Genomic DNA, 26,798 nt, shown 5'->3' with positions numbered 1-26,798 from the left:
TCATGGAGAAAAATTACCCCTGATAAAATCAGGAATTTTCATCACTCTTATTTTTAATTACAGTACTATGTTAGCTAAGATTGGGAGCATGTTTTCCTTTGGATCACCTAAGATGCGTATGCCTGTGTTTTACCCTTATTTCCTTCTGTTCAAGAATTAAATTACATTTACGTCTTTGCTACAACTGTTCACATCACTGCAGTTTAGTTGGACCAGGTGCTGTCCAGTGCTTTCCAAGTAAAATGCACCGGTAAAGGTGTTGTCCCGTATTATCGCTGAGTCGATGTACGCGTAATGCACAGCATTAAACATATCCTCATTTTCGTACTTGACTGTGCTCGAGACAGATTGGCTTCTGCTCCACGTGAAACGAAATCCAATGAGGTTCCAGCAAATGCAGGAAAATACATAGTGTAATGTTTACCTGATGTTTATTCTTATGATGAACAGAGTATAGCCCAAAAGGCTGATCACTAGGCCACACAATCAATTAGCTTTTGCAACTGCCATATGAGCTTTTAGTGTTGTGACATCATAAGACTTGAAAGGCCACGTGTCACACCAAAAGAGTGTGTGATATCTACTGGAGTAGAGACAATGTGACAGACGAGGAAACTGAATAAAAAATAATAAAATCAATTGGCATAAACTTGAACAAAGAGCCGGGATTATCACCCAAGGCTGAAACAGCAGACAACAAATCAACAGTCAGCCCTGTGGAAAATAGCGACATCACTGCGGAAGGTAGTTTTAGGGACACTACCTGCAAAGCACTATGGGCAGCTTCTCTGAGAAATATTGTATCTTATGTTACTGGTCTTGTTCTAAATGGGTACTTCATTCAGTGGTGCTTAAAGACATGTATTGTGTCTCAGAACTCCACTTGTAAAAGTACTAGAGTGTATGCTGTCACTGCCTCCCCTCCCTTCTTTTTGGGCATCAACACAATTGTGCTGCCATCATGGCCACATTACCAATCTGGTTTGCCAAATAATATTATTTGTATTACGTCACCATGAAGTAACAGCTAGAAATGAAATAAAAACTTACATTCAGGAAAGAAACATTTAGCTCCTTTGCAGAATATCCTCTTGCAAGATTTCTTCGTACATAAATGTCATAGTCTCGCACTATTCTTGCCACTATATCTGATGTGGAAACTCCTTCTGTTCGTTCCGTGGCTGCAAACATCCCTTTTTCTTTTAGTCGTGCATATACATCGGTGCCATCTTCTGTCATATAAGGCATCTCATCATGTGCCACAAAATCAATCTGCAGAACAAGCAAGTAATGTAAATTAAATCTTCTTTAAATATTTTACAAGAATTTGCTCTTTTTCTGTTAGTCGTGCTAACTTTACAGACAAAACTAACTAGCACATTCCATCAAGTTTCGGGTGTGCAGCCGCAAGAAATCTCCTTCTTCTAATATTTCGGCTGTATAACGTTCAGCCATCTTCAGAGTGAGCCGCAAGACTGCCGCTCCAGTGCTCGCTTCGTCCCTTTATACTCGTGTACCGCGCGACTGCGCATGCGGCCACAGATGCAAATGCGCCAGAGAAGAAGAAGGAGATTTCTTGCGGCTGCACACCCGAAACTTAATGGAACAGTCTTTGCGCTGCCAAAACCTGAAGATGCAAAACTAGCATAGTTCAAAGTTAAGTATAGTATCATGACTAAACACACAGACTTATTAATCAACAGACACATACGAGTAACATAAGTTAGTGGCAACTGATGTGTTCAGGTTAACTGACTTTGTACTTAACATGTACAATAAACACACTGAAAGATCAACAACAGTTTATGAATTATCTTGAATGTTTTAAGCAAGTGTAGTACAATGATAAACAACAAATTTATTTTTCCATCTTCTTGAGGTATCCTTTAATATCTAATAGAGAAAACATTTTAAATTCACTTTCCAGTACACATGATAATGACTTTCCATTACCAAGAAAAGTTACTGAAACTATCTTGCAAATCTTCAGCATACCATGATACGGAAAATAGGGTTTCTTACAAACGTAATTATGCATATAGATAATAATAATAATAATTTTGTATGGCTCAATGGCCTGGTGCAAGTATTTCTATTGGATGTCACTTCAGACACTTGTGTGTCCCTAACCAACCTACAGTTTAATGTGGATTGGTTGGTTGGTTGGTTTGTGGGTTTAAGGGACCAGACAGCAACGGTCATCGGTCCCTTGTTCCAAAACTTAAAAACACACACACACAGAGTAAAAAACGGATAATGGAGACAACAGACGACACACGACAAGAAAACCTCAGACAGAGAACAGACAAAACAAATTAAAATCACACAGAGTGTAACGGTGGTTGGCCGACCACAGAGGAAAAAAGGGAAAGCCAACCACCGAGAAACATATTACAAACTCAGTCTAAAACCATAGGCCAAAGGCCAGAATCAACATAAAAAAACATAACAAGCACTCAGATTAAATGATAAAAACCCCCTGCCCGAATAAAACGCAAAACTAAGTCCGCCATGGCAGAGTCATCTGTTAAAAGGGCAGGGTACGTATTAGGCAATGCTAACGTCTGCCTGAGCACAGCTAAAAGGCGACACTCCAACAAAATGTGGACCACAGTCAAAACGAAGCCGCAGCGACATAGAAGTGGGTCCTCACGGCGCAATAAGTGGCCGTGCGTCAGCCGAGTGTGCCCAATGCGCAGCCGGCAGAGGACAACAGACTCCTGGCGGGAGACCCGCATGGACGCCACACAGTCGTCGTCGCCTTGATAGGGCGAAGTTTGTTTGGCATGGGCAGGTTGCGCCATTCAGTGCCCCATAGGTCGAAAAGTTTGCGGCGTAAGATTGCCCGCTAAACCGTCGCCGGGAGGCCAACCTCCAGAGATGGTTTACTGGTGGCCGCTTTCGCCAGGCGGTCAACATTTTCATTGTCGGGTATCCCAACATGGCCTGGGGTCCACATAAAGACCACAGATTGGCCGCAGCGGGTAAGAGTATGCAGGGACTCATGGACAGCCATCACCAGACGAGAGCGAGGGAAACACTGGTCGATAGCTCGTAAACTGCTCAGGGAGTCGCTACAGATAACGAAGGACTCACCTGAGCAGGAGCGGATATACTCTAGGGCACGAAAGATGGCGACCAGCTCAGCAGTAAAAACGCTGCAGCCAGCCGGCAAGGATCGTTGTTCGTAATGGTCCCGTAGAGTTAGAGCATAACCTACCTGACCAGCAACCATCGAACCGTCAGTGTATACAACGCCAGAGCCCTGATACATGGATAGGATGGAATAAAAGCAGCGGCGGAAGGCCTCCAGAGGGACTGACTCCTTCAGGCCCTGTGCCAAATCGAGCCGAAGGCAAGGGCGAGGAACACTCCATGTGGGTGTACACAAAGGGGCCCGGAAAGGAGGTGGAACAGGGAAAACTCCAAGCCCGGAGAGAAGCTCTTTGACGCGGACCACGATCACACAACCCAATCGGGGCCGACGTTCTGGGAGATGGACGACTGACTGCGGGAACAGGAGACGATAGTTTGGATGCCCGGGGAAGCTACAAACATGGGCAGCATAAGCGGCCAGTAAATATTGGCGCCTTAACCGCAATGTAGGGACACCTGCCTCCACTGGGTTGGTCCGGAAGGCACCAGTGGCAAGTCGTATTCCGCTGTGTAGGATTGGGTCCAGCACCCGCAGCGCAGATGGGGATGCTGAGCCATAAGCCAGGCTCCCATAATCCAGACGAGACTGGATTAACGCCTGGTAGAGCCGTAAGAGGGTAGATCGGCCGGCGCCCCACCTGGTGTGGCTCAAGCATCGCAGAGCATTTAGATGCTGCCAACACATCCGTTTAAGCTGCCGAATATGAGGCAGTCAAGTCAACCGGGCATCAAAAACCACACCCAAAAACCTATGCGACTCCACCACAGCAAGAAGTTCACCATCAAGGTAAAGTCGCGGCTCCGGATGAACAGTACGTCGCCAGCAGAAACGCATAACGCAGCTCTTGGCTGCTGAAAACTGAAAGCCATGCGCTACAGCCCAAGACTGCGCCTTGCGGATAGGGCCCTGCAGCTGACATTCAGCAGCTGCGATGCCAGTAGAGCTATAGTACAGGCAGAAGTCATCAGCTTAAAAGGACACTGAGACAGACGTTCCCACCGCCGCAGCGAGCCCGTTAATTGCTATTAAAAACAGGTCTCCTGAACTCAGGAGGAACTACGGGAGGCCGCAACTTGCACACAGAAGGAACGAAGCGACAGAAAATTTTGTATAAAAATTGGGAGCAGACGCCGAAGACTCCAACCATGAAGCATAGAGAGGGTGTGATGTCGCAATGTCGTATCGTATGCCTTCCGCATGTCAAAAAAGACAGCGACAAGATGCTGATGGCGGGCAAAGGCTGTATGTATGGCAGACTCCAGGCACACCAGATTATTGGCGGCAGAGCGGCCCTTATGGAACCCACCCTGAGAGGGAGCCAGAAGGCCCCGAGACTCAAGTACCCAATTCAACCGCCGGCTCACCACCCGTTCAAGCAACTTGCAAAGAACGTTGGTGAGGCTAATGGGACGGTAACCTCCAAAGGGTTCTTGCCAGGTTTCAAAACGGGGATAACAATACTTTCCCGCCATTGCGACGGAAACTCACCCTCGACCCAAATACGGTTGTAAGGTCGAGGAGGCGTCACTGGCAGTCCACTGAAAGGTGTTTCAGCATCTGACAGTGGATGCGATCTGGCCCAGGAGCGGTATCAGGGCAAGCGACGAGGGCACTGTGAAATTCCCACTCACTGAATGGAACATTGTAGGATTCAGGATGGTGGGTGTGAAAGAAAAGGCTCCAACGTTCCATCCGCTCTTTAATGGAGCGGAAGGCCAGTGGGTAGTTTGAAGAAGCGGAACTTAGAGCAAAATGCTCTGCCAAGCTGTTGGCAATTACGTTGGAGTCAGTACAAACTAATCCATCCAGTGAGAGCGCAGGGACGCTGACAGGGGTCCGATAGCCTTAGAGGCGTCGAATCTTGGCCCAGACCTGTGATTGAGACACATGGAGGCCAATGGTGGACACATATCGCTCCCAGCACTCCTGCTTGCGTTGGCGGATAAGGCAGCGGGCCTGCACACGCAGCCGTTTGAAGGCGATGAGGTGTTCTATAGAGGGATGGCGCTTGTGACGCTGAAGCGCCCGCCGGTGATCTTTAATCGCTTCAGCGATGTCAGGCGACCACCAAGGCACAGTCCTCCGCCGAGTGGACCCAGAAGAACAGGGAATGGCAGATTCTGCAGCAGTAACGATGCTGGTGGTGACCGAGTGAACCACCGCATCAATGTCATCATTAGAGAGAGGCTCAACAGGGGCAGTGGAGGAGAACAAGCCCCAGTCAGCCTTATTCATAGCCCACCTGCAAGGGCGCCCAGAAGACTGACACCGAGGCAGTGACAAAAAGATCGGAAAGTGGTCACTACCACACAGGTAGTCATGCACTCTCCATTGGACAGACGGTAAGAGGCTAGGGCTGCAAATCAAAAGGTTGATGGCAGAGTATGTGCCATGCACCACACTGAAGTGTGTGAAGGCACCATCATTTAAAATGGAAAGATCGAGCTGTGCCAATACATGCTCAACGGCTGCGCCTCGACCTGTCGCCACTGACCCACCCCACAGAGGGTTATGGGCATTGAAGTCGCCCAGCAACAAGAAAAGTGGCAGCAATTGCGCTATCAGCACAGCCAGGACATGCTGCGCGACATCACCATCTGGTGGAAGGTAAAGACTGCAGACGGTAACAGCCTGTGGCATCCACACCTGAACAGCGACAGCCTCTAAAGGTGTTTGTAGAGGGACAGACTTGCTGTGAAGAGAGTGAAGGACATGGATGCAGACGCCACCAGACACACTTTCAAAAGCTGCCCGGATCTTATAATAACCCCGATAGCCACGGAGGGCGGGGGTTCGCATTGTTGGAAACCAAGTTTCCTGAAGAGCAATGCAGAAGAAAGGGTGAAGGCTGATAAGTTGTCGGAGCTCAGCTAGATGATGGAAGGAACCGCTGCAGTTCCACTGGAGGATGATACTGTCCATGGCTGAGAAAGATGTAAAGGGACTGGGGAGGCAGATTACACCTCCTGGGCCCCTGGTGCTACCGAGTCACTACCTGTGCCACAACTATCCATCGCGTCTGAGGGACTGGCAAGATTCAGGTCCTCAGCGGACGCCAGAATCTCCACCTCATCCTCAGGTGCAGAATTGGAAGGGTGCGGTGGCACAGGTGCCACTGCAATGTCAGGATGCTTGGGAGCCTTTTTCTTTGACTGCTTTGCACGCTGTGCCTTTGGTGGGTCTGGCTGGGAGGGTCTCACTGGGTCAGTCTCAGGGACAGACGACGACCGTGAGGCCCTACAACCAGCGGCCGGTTGTTGCTTCGGAAATTTGCGGGTGTCCGCTTTGGCACTGGGCAAAGCCTGGGATGGGAGGGCCCCAAGGGACCCCCTCCTGGCGAGAGTAGCCAAAGAAGTCTCATGCTTCTCCGGCTGGGAAGGGGGAACTAATGTCCCCGATGGTTGGGGTGGTGTTGCTCCTGAAGGAGGTGGAGCAGGAGCAACAGGGAGTGAAGTGCCCCCCCACAACCAAGGGGGCCGGTGAATTCTGACAGAGCTGAGATCCAACTGTATGTGATGACATGGTAGATGTTCGAACTGGTGTTGCAGCAGCGGCGTAGGTCGACGTCATTGGTACAGGATGAAGCCTCTCATATTTCCGCCTAGCCTCGGAGTAGGTCAGGCGGTCCAGGGTCTTATATTCCATTATCTTCCATTCTTTCTGGAATATCCTACAGTCCGGCGCGCAGGGGGAATGGTGTTCTCCGCAGTTAACACAGATGGGAGGCAGAGCACATGGAGTATTGGGATGCGAAGGACGTCCACAATCTTGACATGTGATGCCGGAAGTACAGCGGGATGACATGTGCCCGAACTTCCAGCATTTAAAACACCGCATCGGAGGAGGGATATATGGTTTCACATCACAGCGGTAAACCATCATCTTCACCTTTTCGGGTAAGATGTCACCCTCGAAGGCCAAGATGAAGGCACCGGTGGCTACCTGATTGTCCCTCGGACCCCGATGGACGTGCCGGACGAAGTGAACACCTCGTCGTTCTAGATTGGTGCGTAATTCATCGCCGGACTGCAGAAGAAGATCCCTGTGGAATATAATACCCTGGACCATGTTTAAACTCTTATGAGGTGTGATGGTGACGGAAACATCCCCCAACTTGTCACAAGCGAGCAAACTCCGTGACTGGGCAGAGGATGCTGTTTTGATGAGGACTGACCCAGAGCGCATTTTGGACAAGCCCTCCACCTCAACGAACTTGTCCTCTAAATGCTCCACAAAAAACTGGAGCTTGGTTGACATAAATGATTCCCCATCAACTCGTGTACACACGAGGTACCACGGTGAATATGCTCCACTGTCTTCTTTAGCCATACGTTCCTCCCATGGAGTTGCCAGGGAGGGAAATGATCTTGGTTCGTATTTCTTACCATTGAGGTTAGACCTCAATCACTTAGAGACTGCTGGTGGAGGCCCACCAGCGAGAGATGAAGTACCAAGCTTCATTGCGGGTCATCCGCCCTGATGCCACCCACTCCAACCAGGGGCTCTCCCCAAGGGCGCCACCCAGCCACAGCAAAGACCACCTGGTAGGATGGCCTTTGCCGGGAGTCTCGATGCCCCAGAGGGATAGGCATCTACTCCTCGGCAAACATGGGGAGGTAGCAGCTCAGGCATCAGCAGTGCGATCCCTGTGTAGTCAGGGGGCTACCACCAAGAGGATACATGACGACCCCACCACAACGGACTGGCTACCGTGCTGGATGTCGGGTGTCGAAATATCCATGTACATCACGAGGGCAAAGATGGAAGTGCACAATGGAGTGAATGTATGCTACCCGGAACACACTGCAGCGGATGTGGCCGGAAGCTCGATGTAAGACCAACTCCATGACAATAGCAAGTGTGCCAGATCTTAGGGCAAGATGGATTTAAGATGCACCAGATAAGGCGTCCTTCCCCAAATGGTACGCACTAACGGAAAATTTGGAAAGGTAGTGGTCAAACCCCTTAGGAGACCATCACATTAAAGGCCGAAACAGTTGAGACTCCTTTTAGTCGCGTCTTACGACAGGCAGGAATACCGCAGGCCTATTCTTACCCCTGAACCCGCAGGGGGTTAATGTGGATTCTGAACCACATGTTGTTTCAGGTGACTCCTCAAATCAATGAGAGGTGAAAACTAGGTTGAAACAATGACTGAAATATTCATAGTCTGATCGAGATCCAACCCAATGACCTCTCGGTTTCCAAGTACACTGTTTACCACTAGACCACCAGGCATGATATGTATGTAGACAATTCACGTACAGATTTTAATGAGTGAGCTTGCAAGTATCATCATATGTGACATGTTTGGCCATCTCATCTCATTCATTTGCACTGACTTAAAAGCTTGTTTTATTTACACTGCCAAGGGATTTGGAATTTTTTGCTTTTCTTGTACTATGAAACCTTACTGCTCACTGAATTTTATGATTCTATGTCAATGGGAAGTACCCTATAGGGTTTGATACGCCAGTTCACAAGTATCGAAATATGTGACATGAATGGCCACAACTTTCGATTGCATCAACTCGGAAGCTTAAATTTTTATACCATCTTGATACATCTACCACTTCCTACGAAAAAGGGGTATTATGAGTTGGACAGAGAGCTAGATGGAGAACAAAGTGATCCTATAATGGTTAGGGTTTTTTGACTGAGATACAAAACCCTAAAAAGGAAAACACCCCACAGATTTTTTATAATAGGGTAATTAAATGCAGAATTATTTGTGTATCTGCTAATACTCAACAGCTGTTAAATTCATTTCATTGTTCTACAAGTGGTATTGTGATGTAGACCTGCCACAATGCTTTTTTCTTTTCAACAAACTTCACACAAGCTGCGAAACACCACCACTACTTTTGAAAATAAAATTCATAAACTTTCGATCATGGAAAATGTTATCAAAATTATTGATCTGACAATTAGTAGAGTTTGCATTTGGGTGCTCACAAGTGTACTGTCAGATTTTTTATGTTCTTTATTACACAGGGCACTCGGTTAAAGGTTCCCAAAATCTATAATGGGAACATATGCTACACAGCTGCATGTGGTGAATGCGGGCTTGAGAATGGCTTTTTCGTAATCAGCCAATACTGCATTTTTTAATAGTTAAACATCCACTAGTCAGAGAGTAGCAGATTAAAGATTGTTCGTTGCTATATACTTTCCCAGCTACAGTCCAATAATGGAAAGACAGAGTAACAAATAAAGACGAGTTAATAGAAAGAAAAATGAGAAGTTAAAAAACAGTGCAACTAAGGACTAGGAGTGAAGCACACAAGGAGATGGAGAAAACTACGAAGGAAAAAAAAAGTAAATGTGTAAAAAATAAAGAAATACTACTAAAAATGTCAGGCTGACAATTCTTCGTGAACTTAACCAATATTGTTGTTGTTGTTGTTGTTGTTGTTGTTGTAGTGGTCTTCAGTACTGAGACTGGTTTGATGCAGCTCTCCATGCTACGCTATCCTGTGCAAGCTTCTTCATCTCCCAGTACCTACTGCAGCGTACATCCTTCTGAATCTGCTTAGTGTATTCATCTCTTGGTCTCCCTCTACGATTTTTACCCTCCATGCTGCCCTCCAGTAGTAAATTGGTGATCCCTTGATGCCTCAGAACATGTCCTACCAACCGATCCCTCCTTCTAGTCAAGTTGTGCCACAAACTCCTCTTCTCTCCAATTCTATTCAATAACTCCTCATTAGTTATGTGATCTACCCATCTAACCTTCAGCATTCTTCTGTAGCACCACATTTCGAAAGCTTCTATTCTCTTCTTGTCCAAACTATTTATCGTTCGTGTTTCACTTCCATACATGGCTACACTCCATACAAATACTTTCAGAAACAACTTCCTGACACTAAATCAATACTCCATGTAAACAAATTTCTCTTCTTCAGAAACACTTTCCTTGCCATTGCCAGTCTACATTTTATATCCTCTTTGCTTATACCATCATCACTTATTTTGCTCCTCAAATAGCAAAACTCATTTACTACTTTAAGCGTCTCATTTCCTAACCTAATTCACGCAGCATCACCCGATTTAATTCGACTACATACCATTATCCTCGTTTTGCTTTTGTTGATGTTCATCTTATACCCTCCTTTCAAGACACTGTCCATTCCGTTCAACTGCTCTTCCAAGTCCTTTGCTGTGTCTGACAGATTACAATGTCATCGGCGAACCTCAAAGTTTTTATTTCTTCTCCATGGATTTTAATACCTTCTCCAAACTTTTCTTTTGTTTCCTTTACTGCTTGCTCAATATACAGATTGAATAGTATCGGGGAGAGGCTACAACCCTCACTCCCTTCCCAGCCACTGCTTCCCTTTCATGTCCTTCGACTCTTATAACTGCCATCTGCTTTCTGTACAAATTGTAAATAGCCTTTCGCTCACTGTATTTTACCCCTGCCACCTTCAGAATTTGAACCAACATTAATATCTCAAAATCATAAATTGATCACATGAGGCCTTACCTGAAAAACCGGCCAGCAAAGGAGAAATTAAAGGATTGGCTTTCCCACCATGATAACATTCCCGGTCACAGACTGTTGGGTATATGGCTGTTTTTGACTCAAATGAAGATGATAATTTTGCATCCTTCTTATTGGCTGGTTCTTATTTCCCTATTCTATGTAACGAAGAGAGACGTGAAAGGGAAGTGCTTCAAGGCATAGAAAAAGGAAAATAATGCTCTTTAATTTTAAAAAAAAAAAAAAAAAAAAAAAAAAAAAAAAAAAAAAAAAAAAAAAAAAAAAGAGGGAACAACAATGTTAGTTGATTCTTCTGTTGCTGCTGGTAGGACAACTTCAACTTCATATTTATGTTCATCATAACTTCATATTTATAAATGAAAAGCACAGAAGTGTTGACATTTTATGGTGTCTTATTTCAAAGATACATATGAGAGTTGCAGCTTCATACTGAAATAATGTCATGTAACGTCAGGAATTGGTCCAAAACATGGAAACACTGCAAGACATGCTTGCCTGAACATGAATACAGTTGTTTGCCAAGCATGATTGACTGTTGTATTTGACCATGAGCGGTACCTGTGCAATGTTCTCTTAACATTTCAAGTGTCAGTTGCAGTGAGAACTGTGCTGGCATAAACTGTTGCTAGCACACCGCTCGGCAAAGATGTAGCAAGAGGATCGATAGTAGGCGATGGATCAAGCACACCTATCAGGAGAGAGGCCAAAGACAGACTCGCAACCAACATGCTGTCAACACCCTCATCGCTGCAAGTATTTAGATCGCTGCCACTGACTGGAGGGCTCCGTTTTCCTCTCAGTTACTAGCTCACTACCTCAGTCACTAGCTCAGTCTCAGTCAGCGCAGCCGCTCAGTCACTGACACACCACCAACTCGCACTCCAATTTGGCAACTATCATTCATGGCATAGCGGGACTTTTACTTCACTAGCAGTGAGGCTAATGAGGACTAATATTGAAGAGCTTGTAACACAACACAAGGAGCTGTAAAAGTTTAAGTATATATAGAATCTTGTTAATACATGTGTGCAGTTGTGTTGTAGAAAGAGGAGACTGGCCACCAAACGACATCCTCTTCTCTACTGTGTCAACAAGGACATGGGAGTGACAATGAGGATAACACAGTGCAGACTGAAGATAATCAACTTGGCCGAAGATTTTGCTTGCTTCTGTCATGTTTTAGCTTGCAGGGTGCACATTTCTATTTGCTGAACTATTGTTGTGATCTTGTACACATTCCGTAGAACTAATCACATTTCTCTTTTCAGAGGCTCTGCTTGTTTTTGCTATAATGTACATGTGTAAACCATGTATTCCCCACCCCCTCCACCCCTTGTCCCCTTGTCTCAGTTGCAGACAGCCAATGTGATGGATCTAGCACAAACTTTCAGTTTCAGAACCAACAAATTGCTACTCTATTGAAGATGGTACAACTGCTGGCTGCACAAGCTGCGTCAGCAGCACAAGCAACCAATCAAACAGCCCAACACATGCCGTCGACCAGCATACCACCATTTTTTTCTGGCCATCATGTGAACTTTCAGTTAGACAGGTTCCTCAGTAACTTTGCTTAATCATGCCACATACAGGGTGTATATGTGGACAAGGAAAAAAAATTCCCGGATTTTTCCCGGATCTCCCGGTTGAAGATACACTTTCTCCAGGGTGAAAATACACTTTTTCATGTTACGAAAGTATAAATTCGTATTCCACCAAATACCGCTTGTTACTCTCCGATGCATTGAAATCAAGATTGCGATGCGCTTTTGTAAGCCAGTCATAGCTCATGTCATGTGATCTCGCCAGCCGATGACAGCGGATATTCAAAGAATAGGACACGTGATGTAGTCAGCCAATAGCAACATCATTGTTAAGTAGCACGAACACACAAATAGGTAAAGTTAATATAAACAGTGCTGCTGCAAGAAAAGAAAAGCTTTCAGATATGGTATAGGTCTCTACGATTTGTAAGCCGCAAGAGAAGCTAAGCTTCCACATATAATGTTGATCTTTTTTGGACGTTTTACACTTTAAGATACATCACACAAATGTGCCAGTAAAATTTTAATGCCGTCATTAATCTCTGATCTTCTGGGCTGGAAATTCTTCCAAATGGATTGTCATCAAAGAGTGTCAAACGCTCTGTGATTTAAGAAGTTCATCGTACATTCTCGCACATAGTTCATCTTGCGTAAAAGGAAATTTACTTTGAAAATAACGCTTTTCAAACCACAATTCGCAATATTTTCCCGCGATCTGTTAGAAATAGATTTGTTCCGGCAGATAAAAGGCGTCACTGCGCTTGCGCAGCTGCGATGACGTAGGCAGCCCGTATGTGTGAAACATTAAAAGATCTTACATTATGTCATAAAAGAAACAAGACATCAGAGGATACTCCAAGAGTGTCGGAATTTCGTGAATCATACTGCAACGAATAATTCGCCTTGCAGTGTACATTCGTATGTCCAGATTGCCAACGAAGTAGGCCTCGACCTGATATTAAGCTCTTCAGTGTGGTGTTCGGGATGTCAGTTTTCTTGGAGTACGAGTACTGTATTATCTCATGTTGAGTTCTTTATTATGGCACAATGCTATACGTGCTAGAAGATGAAAACGTGCATTTGAAATGCAGCGAACAGTTGAAACTAGCCAATAGTGTGGTAAACACTTCATTTCAAATAAATTGGCTGTCTCAGCAGAAAGATAGATCAAAAGCCGGATTTCTGCAGCAAAGCAACAAAAGTAACCTCCATTATTCTGCAAGGCAATTAATGCTTGACTGTCAGAAAGGTGGAAATAAAATCTGAAACTAACAACACATTTTAGCCTTCCGTAATTACATGAATGTATTTTAATTCACTTGATAGCTCCCAGCCACAGAAATCACTTTGTTTTCATTTGATGTGAGAGCAGTAAATGAAGAGCAAACAGCAAAATAACTAAATGTAAACAAGGATCACGTGAAGACTAGCCCCCCCGCACTACAACTTATATGACACTCAGACTCCTCTGCGTATCAGCCCCTGATCTACAATATTTCAAACCGAGGCAATAGTAGACCCGTTTAGTTATCCAGCGATTATTCTCTGGTTAGACGTTCGTACAACACGTTTTCCGCGCTACTCCCACAATATAACCTAGCGGCTGCTAGTCGGGGACTATACAACTTGCCCTTTCTAGGTTAGCGATCTGACCAAAATTTTCTTTCAAAATTTCATTTTCTTGGGTACACCGAGAAGATAATACGTAATCTTTCTTACCAGTTAATCTTGTTTGTCACTTATTTCCACTCTCGTAGTCTGAATCTATGGACTTCTCTAGTAATTTAAACAACACTGATCATTCGCATACCTGATCAATCACATAAACAGCAGTTGGCATTCACCCGTTCGGCTTTATTCCACTGAACTCGTACAGCCCCGCCCCTTTTGTCTGCTGGAAAGTTTATTTCTAGATGCGATGAGGATTCCCCTGGCAGAGACATCACGTACACTATGCATGCATTCAAAAATCAGCTAATGATTCATTCAGAAATCAACTTAGAATGTGTTCAAAAATTTTCAAAAACCAACAGGGATGCGCTTCAAAATCATTTGAACAATCGATAGACCAATGTGCGCTTGATGCTAGGTGCTTCCTTAAGAATATGAGTTTGCCCCCGCCCCCCTCGAAATTTCCTCCCGGTTCACATACCACGGTTTGCTGCCAGCAGCGACATTTCTGTAGACAGAAGCGGGAGAAGGTATGACTCATACGCAACTTAACTGCGCATGCGCATGAGCCCGCCCGTAACTGCTTAAATGGATCTAATGTAAACAGTTGTGACGTCACGAACATCGGAGGTAATTTTGTGTTACGAAGCATTACATAGTCTTTCACACATTTTGCTGTTGGCAGACACTTGTATGAGCTCTGTGTTTTTATTATATGGCGCATTTCCTTTGCAATTTTAGTTTTATTCTCTCGTTCATGTAATGTTGTTGCAGTATTATTCTGCAGTGGTGGGATACAGTTATATCCTTTGTTAGAATATCGGTTCTTACTAGTGAAAATTACAAAAAATTAACTGAAAACTAAAGCATGAAAAATTCCCGGAATTCTAAAAAATTCCCGGGTTTTTCCCGGTTTTCTCCCGGATGAAAAAATTCCTGGGTCTTTCCCGGATCTCCCGGGTCGTATACACCCTGGACATATGAACAGTTAGGCTCACCACACCTTTTTAAATCTAGCAAGCACCTCACTGCTTACAACTGACAGGAAATTCCAGAGCTCGGACAGTGTAGTTTGCCTGCCACTTACAAATCTCATACTAGGACAGTGAATTTTACTGTGTTGAAATCAAGAGACAGTGAGAACATATTCAGTTTAGAGGGCTTTGATTTGTTTTGACTTAGCATCCAAGACAATGTATTTTCAGTATCATCTTTTGCACCACAAGACAATGTCGCTAGTTTGCTTAACTATTTTCAGAAGGAACGGGAAAAAGCTAGTAACTTTGTAGCACATGTCACATTGAAATACAATGCATGGCCTATGTTTTTCTGGGCCCACTCCACACCAACTGCTTTAAGAGAAAAAGAAGCCAGTGAATTAAAGAATTGCAAGATAACAGTGTAATTGCTCCCATTCAAGTTAGTCAATGGGCAAGTCCTCTTGTTTTGTTGCCTAAGCCTTCTGGTTGCATTCGCATTTGCGCTGACTTCAAGTCTACAGTCAACCCACAGTAGTTGACACTTACCCATTACCTTGCCCTGAGGAACTCATGGACAGACTTGGTGCAGGACATTACTTTTCCACGATAGATTTGCATGATGCCTACTAGCAAATTCCATTGGATGAAGAATCACAGAAAGGTTGTTGTAAATACACACTTAGAACTGTTCAAGTATTTGCATTTGCCCTTCGGCAGCACTTCCGCATACACCATTTTTCATCGTTACTTGGAACAGCTGACTGCAAAAGTGTCATTTTGTTCAAACTACGTTGATGGCATTGTTATCTCAGGTTGTACACCAGAGGACCACATTGCCAATTTGCGTACTCTTTTTTGAGTGTTGTCAGAAGCAGGACTCAAGTGTTGTCTCGAAAAGTGTGACTTTTCCAAACTGAACTATAGTACTTAAGCCACGTGATAAACAGTCAAGGGTGTGCACCCCCTCCAATCTCATTTGCTTGCAATCCGTGACCTACCCGTTCTTCTCAAAGTATCTGAAGTGCCATCAGTAATGCAAGATGACATACTACATTTGGCTCACATACTGAATGCCACTCAGATCGAGGCTCCATTGCATTACAAAAATGTACCTTTTGTGTGGACTAAAGACTGTCAAGACGCATTTCAGAAACTCAAAAATGCTTTGCTTGGTGACAGATGCATTCTGACCCTGCCAAGCCGGTAGTTTTGCAAGTTGATACTCCTTCCTACGGAATCGGCAACGTGCTTTTGCACAGAATTGGTACAAAAGACCGACCTATTGCTTTTGCCTCAAGTTGCTCTCTCAAATACAGTACAATTATTCTCAAATAGAAAAAGATCCTCTCACTATTGTGTATGTAGTAACCAAATTCCATCACTATTTATATGGTCGCAAGTTCTATTTAGTGACAGATCACAAGCCTTTCCAGTCCTCGTTTCATCCGTCAAAGTCAGCTCCTACATGCACTGCTCAAAAATTGCAATGATGGGCTTTGTTGCTTTCGCAGTGTCAGTACAACATTGTGTACACACCTACAGCAAAGCATGGCAATGCAGATGCTATATCTCGCCTTCCCCTTGGCCGAGACTCTGATTTTGATGACCCTGCCACATCTTGTTGCCAAATCAATGCGCAAGACTCTGAGTTGCTAGAATCTTTTCCCTTGCACTACAGAAAAATTGCACATGCCATGAAAGTGGACCCTGATCTGAAGACGTTGTTGCATTACATTCACATGCCTTGGCCTCATTCACTGAACAGTATCCAGAACTCAGTTGTTTGGCTATATTTTGTACGTCGGCATAATCTTTCTGTTCAAAGAATGTGATTCTAGTTCAAAATGATAGTGGACAACCGTGTGTGCTTATTCCTGATGTGTTGCAATTGCTCCATCAATGACATTGGGGACTTGTTTGGATTGAACAGTTAGCACCATGGCACTGTACCCGGCAGGGCACAGACGCCCTATTAAACAGATGACGTCACAATGTCACGCATGCGCAGAAAACCGATCCACTCCACCACAAACATTCTCAGCTTGGCCTAAGACTCTATCACCATGGCAACGAGTGCACATAGACGTTGCAGGACCATCTCGGAACAGTCGTTGGCTCATAGTGGCAGACTCTTGTAGCAAGTTCCCCTTTGCAGCGTCTATGACTTCTACCAAATCACAGAGCACCATTCAAGCTTTGCCCTCCATATTTTACACAAAAGGTTTGTCAGAAGTTCTTGTGTCAGACAACAGACCACAGTTCACTTCACCTTATTTTGAACTGTTTTGTGAACGAAATGGCATTCAGAATGAGATTTTCACTCTGCAGTGGAGTGTGCACTGATATGAAACTTCCTGGAACATTAAAACTGTGTGCCGGACCGAGACTCGAACTCGGGACCTTTGCCTTTTGTGGGCAAGTGCTCTACCACCTGAGCTACCCAAGCACGACTCATGCCCCGTCCTCACAGCTTTACTTCCGCAGGAGAGCTTCTGTAAAGTTTGGAAAGTAGGAGGCGAGGTACTGTGGAAGTAAAGCTGTGAGGACGGGGTGTGAGTCATGCTTTGGTACCTCAGATGGTAGAGCACTTGCCCACGAAAGGCAAAGGTCCCGAGTTCGTTCTCTGTCCGTCACACAGTTTTAATCTGCCAGGAAGTTTCAGAAATGGCATTTGTCACCTAACAAGTGCTCCATTTCATCCACAGTCCACCCTGGAACAGGTGCTGCAACACTTTCTCACCTCCTACCGCTCCCATCCGTGAGACGGACTGTCACCAGCAGAACTTCTACATGGCCACCGCAATCAGATGCTGCTCCACTTGCTACACCCACTAGAGAATCCAGTGCCACCAATGGTCCACAAGTATCGCTTTGTGCTGCACTATCTTGTTCTCTTCAGAGTTTATGGCAACCATGGGTGCTGGGAAAGGGGCATGATCCAGGAAAGCATTGCAGGTCCTGGTGGTTTGCAGAACTGCCACCAGAACCAAATTCGCGGGTGTCATTTGCCCCATGATTCTGCTGCTTTTCTTTCGCCACATTCACAGCCTCACTTGACTAAATGGCCTCCACAGCTGCCTGCTGGTGCTGCCAGGGTACTGCAGGAGGAGCGGATGGATGATGCACCCTCGCTCCCATAGTCCTCGCTTGCCGACCCAATGGACCTGGACCTGGACCCACCATCGCTGTCACACTCATTGCCCCAGGACAGACCCTCAGGCCTTGACATGTGCCCTGGTAGTAGTTTTCTGGAGGATGTATCTGTTGTCTCGCAAGCCAGATGGCAGGGTACAGTCAGGAGTATGCCGTCCTCCACAGTCACGACTCCCAACTCATCTCTACATCCAGCATCCTGCCTCCCTCCCCATTGTCATTCACATCTTCCCTTTATGACAATGGTATGGCATTTCGAGGCGGTGGGGGGGTGGGGAATGTGCTGAGGTAAGCTGTCGCCAGCATACCGGTCAGCAAAGATGTAGCAAGAAGATCAATAGTAAGCACTGAATCAATCGCACCTATCAGGAGAGAGGCCAAAGATAGGCTCGCAACCGACACGCCGCCAACGCCCTCTCGAACACAAGTATTTAGACTCAGTTACTAGCTCACTGTCTCAGTCACTATCTCAATCTTAGTCACTAGCTCAGTCACTGGCGCACCAACTTGCACTCCAGTTTGGCACCTGTCATTCATCGCATAGTGGGACCTGTACTTCACCAGCAGTGAGGCTAATGAGGACTACAACACAAGAATGCTGTTAAAGTTAAGTAGCAACTATCTGTTTAAGTAAATAAAGAACCCTGTTAATACATGTGTGCAGTTGTGTTGTAGAAAGAGGAGACCTGCCACCAAACAACATCCTCTCCCTTGATTCCTATGGTACAAGACTCTACAGTCTCAACGAGGACACTACAAGATCAGTGTTTTGTACAGTCTTAAGTGCATTACATCAAAGCTAAGTGAAGTCGAACATAAGCAAATTGTTGGTGTTAATATGGTGGGTGCTTCTGTAAGCCAGGGAGCTAAAGTGTTTGAAGGTCTAAGAAGCACCATATTTAAGTTTTAAACCACATACAGGGAAAGCAGAAAAATGTCATCCACTAAGTCACAATGCGGACGAAAGTGAATGTTGAGTGATTGTGATGGACAATCATTGAAGAGAATTAGGTGAATAAATAAGAGGACGAGAACCGCAAAAATCGTTGCATAACTGAAAGTCGCACTTGCAAATCCTGCCAGTGCCAAAACAACATGAAGTGACCTCCATATCCAGGGAATTGTAGGGTGAGCTGAAATCAGTGATGCAAACACTAGTAACAAGAACAATGTATAAGAAGCAGGTGGTTACGCAGGCTACAAGGAACACGAAACTTGCGAAATGATATGAAACTGAACACGAAGCTCGCGAAATGAAATCAAATATGTTACAAAAAGTGAATTCCAATACGATCTTACAGCGAATACGACCTATTCTCACGCAACAGATCCACAGTAAACGAAATGAGATGCAAAGTGGCCATTGAGCTGAAATCAGTGATGCAAACACTAGTAACAAGAAAACATCGAAACCATAAAACCTGGACTACGGAGCAATGGGAGAATGCCATTTAGTCACACTGGTCTTGTTTCACATTGTTTCCAACTTCTGGCCAGTTTACATCCCAACAGAGAAACATGGCAGGGTTCTGTGATGATTTAGGCAACCATATCATTTTATTCCATGTGCCCCACGGTTATTCTGCAAGGTTGCATTACTGTCAAGGATTATTTGACCATTCTGGTTGATCAAGTCAATCCCACGTAACAATTTTGCAGGAAGAATGGTACAAGATTCCATTGAAATCATACAGGATCTATAGCCATTCCAAGACATCTGGAAGCTGTTTTGAAGAACAACAGTTTTCCTACAGCAAATTAAGGACATTAATGTGCAGATTTTTAGTTTTTACATATTTAGTCCACTCCCTGTATCTATGTGGATCAGAAACAGATTGGAATGGAAGGCAAACAATGACTATAATGGAAGTGAAATGGAGCTGGCCAAGAGATGCAGCCAGGCAGTGGACCGAAGAGATTCTTTGCCGGTTTACAATACGGTGAATTCCAATACGATCTTACAGCGAATACGACCTATTCTCACGCAACAGATCCACAGTAAACGAAATGAGATGCAAAGTGGCCATTGAGCTGAAATCAGTGATGCAAACACTAGTAACAAGAAAACATCGAAACCATAAAACCTGGACTACGGAGCAATGGGAGAATGCCATTTAGTCACACTGGTCTTGTTTCACATTGTTTCCAACTTCTGGCCAGTTTACATCCCAAGAGAGAAACATGGCAGGGTTCTGTGATGATTTAGGCAACCATATCATTTTATTCCATGTGCCCCACGGTTATTCTGCAAGGTTGCATGGCATCTCCCCAGTGCACTGTGTGCCGTTCAAAAGCAACATCCCGCCTCCCCCCTCCCCCCATCAGCACATCGCTGAGGAGCTCACTGTCTCCAAAGGGGGCACCACGCAAACACACCACAGAGGACAGTAAATTCACATGACATTGCATGCGACTGATTGGCTGTCGCATTGTTCTAAGTAGTTGTAATTCAGAGCTGCTTCTACAGACTCAGTGAATCTTCAAACTATATCAACCTTAGTACAGAAGACTGCAGCAAGGATAATACACTGATCAGCACGACACTACCAAGCAACTGCTACATGTCAGTGTCTATCAGATTGCACCACTGTTCAAGACTATTTTTTACTATCAACAACACTACCTCATTGTAGGCAATTCAGCACTACAGAAGAACCTACATGTTTACCAGGTTATGTATATCTCTGTTACCATGTGTACATATTGTAAATAAACTTATTAATGTGTTACCTTTGTGTAGAATTCTGACTGTTTTTTATTGGCCACCTCAACTACTGACACAACAAATGTCATTACAAGAGTAAGAAAAGAACAAGGTGAGTTAATGGAAGGTGAATAGATGCCTTCCGCAAATGTGCAGTAACAATGGAAAAGTCTAGAACCAGCTAATCCACCAGTGTACCTTAGATGTCTGATGTGGATGAAGAAGATGAAAAAGAAGAAGATGATGGCAGATTTTGCACTGAGAACTGAAAGTTGCCATGAAGAATGAAAAATGAAACAGAGTAATCAAGCCAAAAATACCTTGAAGGTGGATTTAATTACAAACAATGCTTGTTTTCATCAGGCTGATGAGCAGAAAAACAATTTTATAAATAATCAGTCTATATTCCTCTTGAGTGCACAAATAAAAGAAGAAATCACTCATGAAAAAATAATTCTAACAACAAAAAGATTTTTAATCGTCATTTTTTCAATTGCACAGGCAATGCCATTACAGCTGTAGCAGAAGTGATTTTGAATCTACATTTTGGCTGAGCAACTAATCTTGGATATCACATAACAATTTTCCTAAAATAGAGAGAAAAAATACCTAGTCTCAATTATTTAGTGTGCCTAAGCTGTGGATATATACTAATATACCACACAATTTAACAAATTGTAGGAGACAATTTAACAAATTGTAGGAGACATAACATGTGTGTTAATAAAAAGTTGACCATCATCATACATTTCTTGTTCCTGACATCTGCATTCTATGATTTGTATACCTTATTTCATTAAATTACACCTATCTTAGCTGCATTATAAGAGCAATAAAAGAATGAGACAATAACCTAATGGAAGGTGAGTTATTTGTTGGAAAAGTCTAGAGGAGGCCCTTATCCAGAGGCTGATGATTATGATTAATATTATGGCAGCAGATTTCATACTGCTGTGAATTAAAAGTTGCATCGAGAAATTAAAAATGAGATACAGCAATCAGATAAGCATTACCTGCAATGGCAAAGTACTATCCATATACCAATATCTTACTTTTCTTTTTGCATTTTATTATACTTATAAATCTCTCTCTCTCTCTCTCTCTCTCTCTCTCTCTCTCTCTCTCTCTCTCTCTCTCCCCCTCCCCCCCGCCAATCCCAACAAACATTTCTTAAGATGCAGTGAGAAGAACAACATAATAGTTAAAAAATTTTATCATACCTTGTGAAACGCAAGAAAGTCATCATCAAGTTCCCAAGGTGCATCTCTAACAACTTCATCTACATAGCGACAATGACGAACAGCTTCATAACGTTCAGACTCTGTCATTACTGTGCGACCTTTCTTGCTGTGAGTGAGTGCATCACTGCAGACTGGTAAAAAAAACATAAGCTTCAAAATACATTTAAACAATTAGAATGCTGTTTATTAAGAACTAAGTGTATGCCTTCAGTATGTATGTAGCTTTTTGTTACCAAATTTTTAAAAAGTCTGAAATTTTACTACTGTTGCCAATCAGGCACCAGTGAACAGTCTTTTCGTCATCCAATTTAATTACTATACATGATAAGTATGGTAGTGTGAATAACATAATGCCTCCAACTTATTTGGGCATTATCTCTCTCTCTCTCTCTCTCTCTCTCTCTCTCTCTCTCTCTCTCTCACACACACACACACACACACACACACACACACACACATAAATATAAAATGATAATTATTACAAAAAATAAGGATTTACACCCAGATAGCCCTCATAATTAGGCAATTTTAAATTGTACATGCGACAATAAATGCTAAAACACAGTCTTTAAACTGCATAAAAAAAATAACAATAATGTCCAGTGGCAAAGAAGAAGAGCATCCACTAACAACCTTCCGAAACAGGAAAATGAAGCAGCACTGGGACACAGATGTGAGAAATCAGCAGTAAAATGTTAAAAATCAAAATCTTTGAAAAGACAACATGCAAGAAGATATAAGAAGTCATGGAAAATCATTACTCTATATGAACACACACACACACACACACACACACACACACACTGCTGGCAAGAACTAACATATTTTACATGTTTCAGAATTGTAAGTGCATACAAATGATACAAAAAACATACAAAGCTTAAGGAATATTCTCTACTAAAATCAGAAACATGGTCAACTTGAAAGTAAATAATTTGAGATTGGACACAACATTACTGTATTTACTAGACCAAAAACAATAATACTGACAACCAACATTGAAAAGAATACTAAAAACTAATCATAATATTAAAATTCCATGGTTAGAATGCAAAATGAAAAACTGGCATTTTAGTATCATCATATATGGATCGGCAACTTGTGACATTAAGGCAACGGTTTAGTTACACAGTTAAGAAAACAACTACCGAAATACAACATATCAGCCAACAACACAAAATTTAGCCACTCCTACGAAGAATTATCTAAAAAAAAATTGTTTAATTAATGGCCTTTGTTGAAAAAATATTAAATGGTGAAAATATGAATCCTGATGAAGGTTGTAAATTATATATATCTATACATCCACCACTACTTATCCAACCATCCATCTATCGACAAGAAATGAGGTACAGGTAAGACTGATATGTCGTTGTTGTTGTGGTGGTGGTCTGCATTCCAAAGACTGATCTGATGCACCTCTCCATGCTGCTCTATCCTGTGCAAGCCTCTTCACCTCCGAGTGACTACAGCAACCTACATCCTTCTGAATCCTGCTTACTGCATTCACCTCTTGGTCTCCATCTATGATTTTTACCCTCTATGCTCCCCTCCAATACCAAAATTGGTGATCCCTTGATGCCTCAGAACGTGTCCTATCAACTGGTCACTTCTTACTCATTAGTTAGGTGATCTACCCATCTAATCTTCAGCATTCTTCTGTAGCACAACATTTCAAAATCTTCTACTCTCTTTTTGTCTAAACTGTTTATGGTCCATGTTTCACTTCCATACACAGCTTCACTCCACACTAATACTTTCAGAAAAGACTTCTTGGCACTTAAACCCATAGTTGATGTTAACAAATTTCTCTCCTTCAGAAACACTTTCCTTGCCATCATCAATCTACATTTTATATCCTCCCTACTTCGGCAATCATCAGTTATTGTGTTGCCCAAATAGCAAAACTACTTTAAGTGTCCAATTTCCTAATCTAATTTCCTCAGCACCACCTGATTTAATTCTACTCTATCCCACTATCCTTGTTTTGCTTTTGTTGTTCATCTTATATCCTCCTTTCAAGACGAAGTCCATTCCGTTCAACTGCTCTTCCAAGTCCTTTGCTGTCTCTGACAGAATTATGCCACCAGTAAACCTTAAGGTTTTTGTTTCTTCTCCCTGGGTTTTAATTTCTACTCCAAATTTACCTTTCCTTTTCTTTACTGCTTGCTCAGTATACAGATTTAATAAAATCGGGTAAAGTCTACAACACTGTCTCACTCCCTCCTCAACTACTGCTCACTATTCGTGCTTCTCAACTCTTATAACTGCCATTTAGTTTCCGTACAAATTGTAAATAGCCTTTCACTCCCTATATTTTACCACTGCCATGATCAGAATTTGAAAAGAGTATTCCAGTCGACAATGTCAAAAGCTTTCTCTAAGTCTACAAATACTAGAAATGTAGGTTTGCCTTTCTTTAGCCTATCTTCTAAGATAAGTCATAGGGTTAGCATTGCCTCGTATGTTTCTACGTTTCTATGGAATCAAAAATGATCTACCTCAAAGTTGGCTGCTACCAGTTTTTCCATTCGTCTGTAAAGAATTTGTGTTAGTATTTTGAAAACGTGACTTATTAAACTGATAGACCGGTAATTTGCACACCTGTCAGCAACTGCTTTCTTTGGAATCGGAATTATTATACTCTTCATGAAGTGTGAGGGTATTTCGCCTGTCTCATACATCTTGCTCACCAGATGGAAGAGTTTTGTAATGGCTGGCTCTCCCAATGGGGCCCCATTTCATCTTCATCTACGTCCTCTTCCAAATTCATAATACTGCTCTCTAGTACACAGCCCTTGTACAGACCCTCTGTACACTCCTTCCACCTTTCTGCTTTCCCTTCTTTGCTTAGGACTGGTTTTCCATTTGAGCCCTTGATATTCATACAGGTGGTTCTCTTTTCTCCAAAGGTCTCTTTAATTTTCCTGTAGGTGGCAACTACATTACCCCTAGGTATATATGCTTCTAAATCCTTACTTTGTCCTCTAGCCATTCCTTGTCAGCCATTTTGCACTTCCTGTATATCGCATTTTTCAGATATTTGTATTCCTTTTCACCCACTTCATCTACTGCGTTTTTATACTTCCTCTTTTCATCAATTAAATTCAGTATGTATTGTGTTACCCAAGGATTTCTACTAGCCATCGTCTTTTTACCTACTTGATCCTCTGCTGCCTTCACCATTTCATCCCTCAAAGCTACCCATTCTTCTTCTACAGTATTCCTTTCCCCTGTTCTTGTCCACTGTTCATAATGCTACCTCTGAAACTCTCAACAACCTCTGGTTATTTCAAATTATCCAAGTCCCATCTCCTTAACGTCCTACTTTTTTACAGTTTCTTCAGTTCTAATCTACAGTTCATAGCGAATAAATTGTGGTCAAAGTCTAATTCTGCCCATGGAAATGTCTTCAAATTTCAAACCTGGCTCCTAAATCTATGTCTTATCATTATACACTGAAGAGCCAAAGAAACTAGTACACCTGCCTAATATCATGTATGGCCCATGTGAGCATGCAGAAGTGCCGCAACACTAATTGGCATGGACTCAACTGATTTCTGAAGTAGTGCTGGAGGGAACTAATAACATGAATCCTGCAGAGCTATCCATAAGAGTACGAGGGGGTGGAGATCTCTTCTGAACAGCACATTGTAAGGCATCCCAAATATACTCAATAATGTTCATGTCTGTGGTTTGGTGGCCAGCAGAAATGTTTAACCTCAGAAGAGTGCTCCTGGAGCCACTCTGCAGTAATTCTGGAACTGTGGGGTGTCACAATGTCCTTCTGGAATTGTCAAGTCCATCAGAATACTCAATGGACATGAATGGATGCAGGTGATCAGACATGATTCTTATGTACATGTTGCCTGTTAAGAGTCTTATCTAGGCATACCAGAGGTCCCATATCACTCCAATTGCACACATCCCACACCATTACAGAGCCTCCACCAGCTTGAACAATCCACTGCTGACATACAGGGTCCACGGATTCTTTAAGTTGTCTCCATACCAGTAAACGTCCATCTGCTCGAGACAATTTGAAATGAGATTTTTTCTGACTATGCAACATGTTTCCAGTCATCAACTGTCCAATGTCAGTGTTGATGGGCCAGGCGAGGCATAAACCTTCGTGTCGTGCAGTCATCAAGGGTACATGAGTGGGCCTTGATGTCCAAAAGCCCATATTGATGATGTTTTGTTGAATGGTTCGCACGCTGACACTTGTTGATGACCCAGCACTGAAATCTGCAGCAATCTGCAGAAGGGTTGCACATCTGTCACGTTGAATGATTCTCTTCAGTAGTCACTGGTCCTGTTCTTAAACAATCTTTTTGCAGCCACAGCAATGTCAGAGATTCGATTTTTTGCTGGATTCCTGATATTCACGGTACACTCGTGAAATAGCCTTACGAAAATCCCCACTTCATCGCTACCTCAAAGATGCTGTGTCCCACCGCTCATGCCCTGATTGTAACACCACGTTCAAACTCGCTTAAATCTTGATAACCTGCCATTGTAGCAGCAGTAACTGATCCAATAACTGCGCCAGACACTTGCTGTCTTAAGATAGGTGTTGCCGACTGCAGCGCCGTGTTGTGCTTGTTTATATACTTCTCTATCTGAATATGCATGCCTATACCAGTTTTTTTGGTGCTTCAATGTGTAATCTATCTCAAACCTTCTGGTATCGCCAGGCCTCTTCCACTTATACAACCTTCTTTCATGATTCTTAAACAAAGTGTTAGCAATGATTAAATTATGCTGTATGCAAAATTCTACCAGTTCCCTTCCTCTTTCATTTCTTTCCCCAATCCATATTCATCTACTACTTTTCTTTCTTTTCC

General features: G+C 43.3%; 1 protein-coding gene across 8 annotated transcripts in view; it reads right to left on the bottom strand.

Annotated features, from left to right (window-relative positions):
* Positions 1-26,798, bottom strand: part of LOC126162846 (choline-phosphate cytidylyltransferase A-like) — a 135,052-nt gene that overhangs the window by 55,357 nt on the left and 52,897 nt on the right. For all 8 annotated transcript variants that reach the window (XM_049919611.1, XM_049919615.1, XM_049919609.1 and 5 more), the window contains 2 exons: positions 21,931-22,082; positions 1,051-1,272 (listed from right to left, as the gene is read on the bottom strand). In XM_049919611.1, the coding sequence (XP_049775568.1) occupies positions 1,051-1,272; positions 21,931-22,082 (374 nt within the window). The remainder of the gene's footprint in view (positions 1-1,050; positions 1,273-21,930; positions 22,083-26,798) is intronic.

The sequence above is a fragment of the Schistocerca cancellata genome, chromosome 2 (genome assembly GCF_023864275.1).
Source record: "Schistocerca cancellata isolate TAMUIC-IGC-003103 chromosome 2, iqSchCanc2.1, whole genome shotgun sequence".
NCBI classification, from domain to species: Eukaryota; Metazoa; Arthropoda; class Insecta; order Orthoptera; family Acrididae; genus Schistocerca; species Schistocerca cancellata.
Note: the sequence above shows the minus strand (reverse complement) of the source record. Positions and strands in the feature narration are given on the sequence as shown.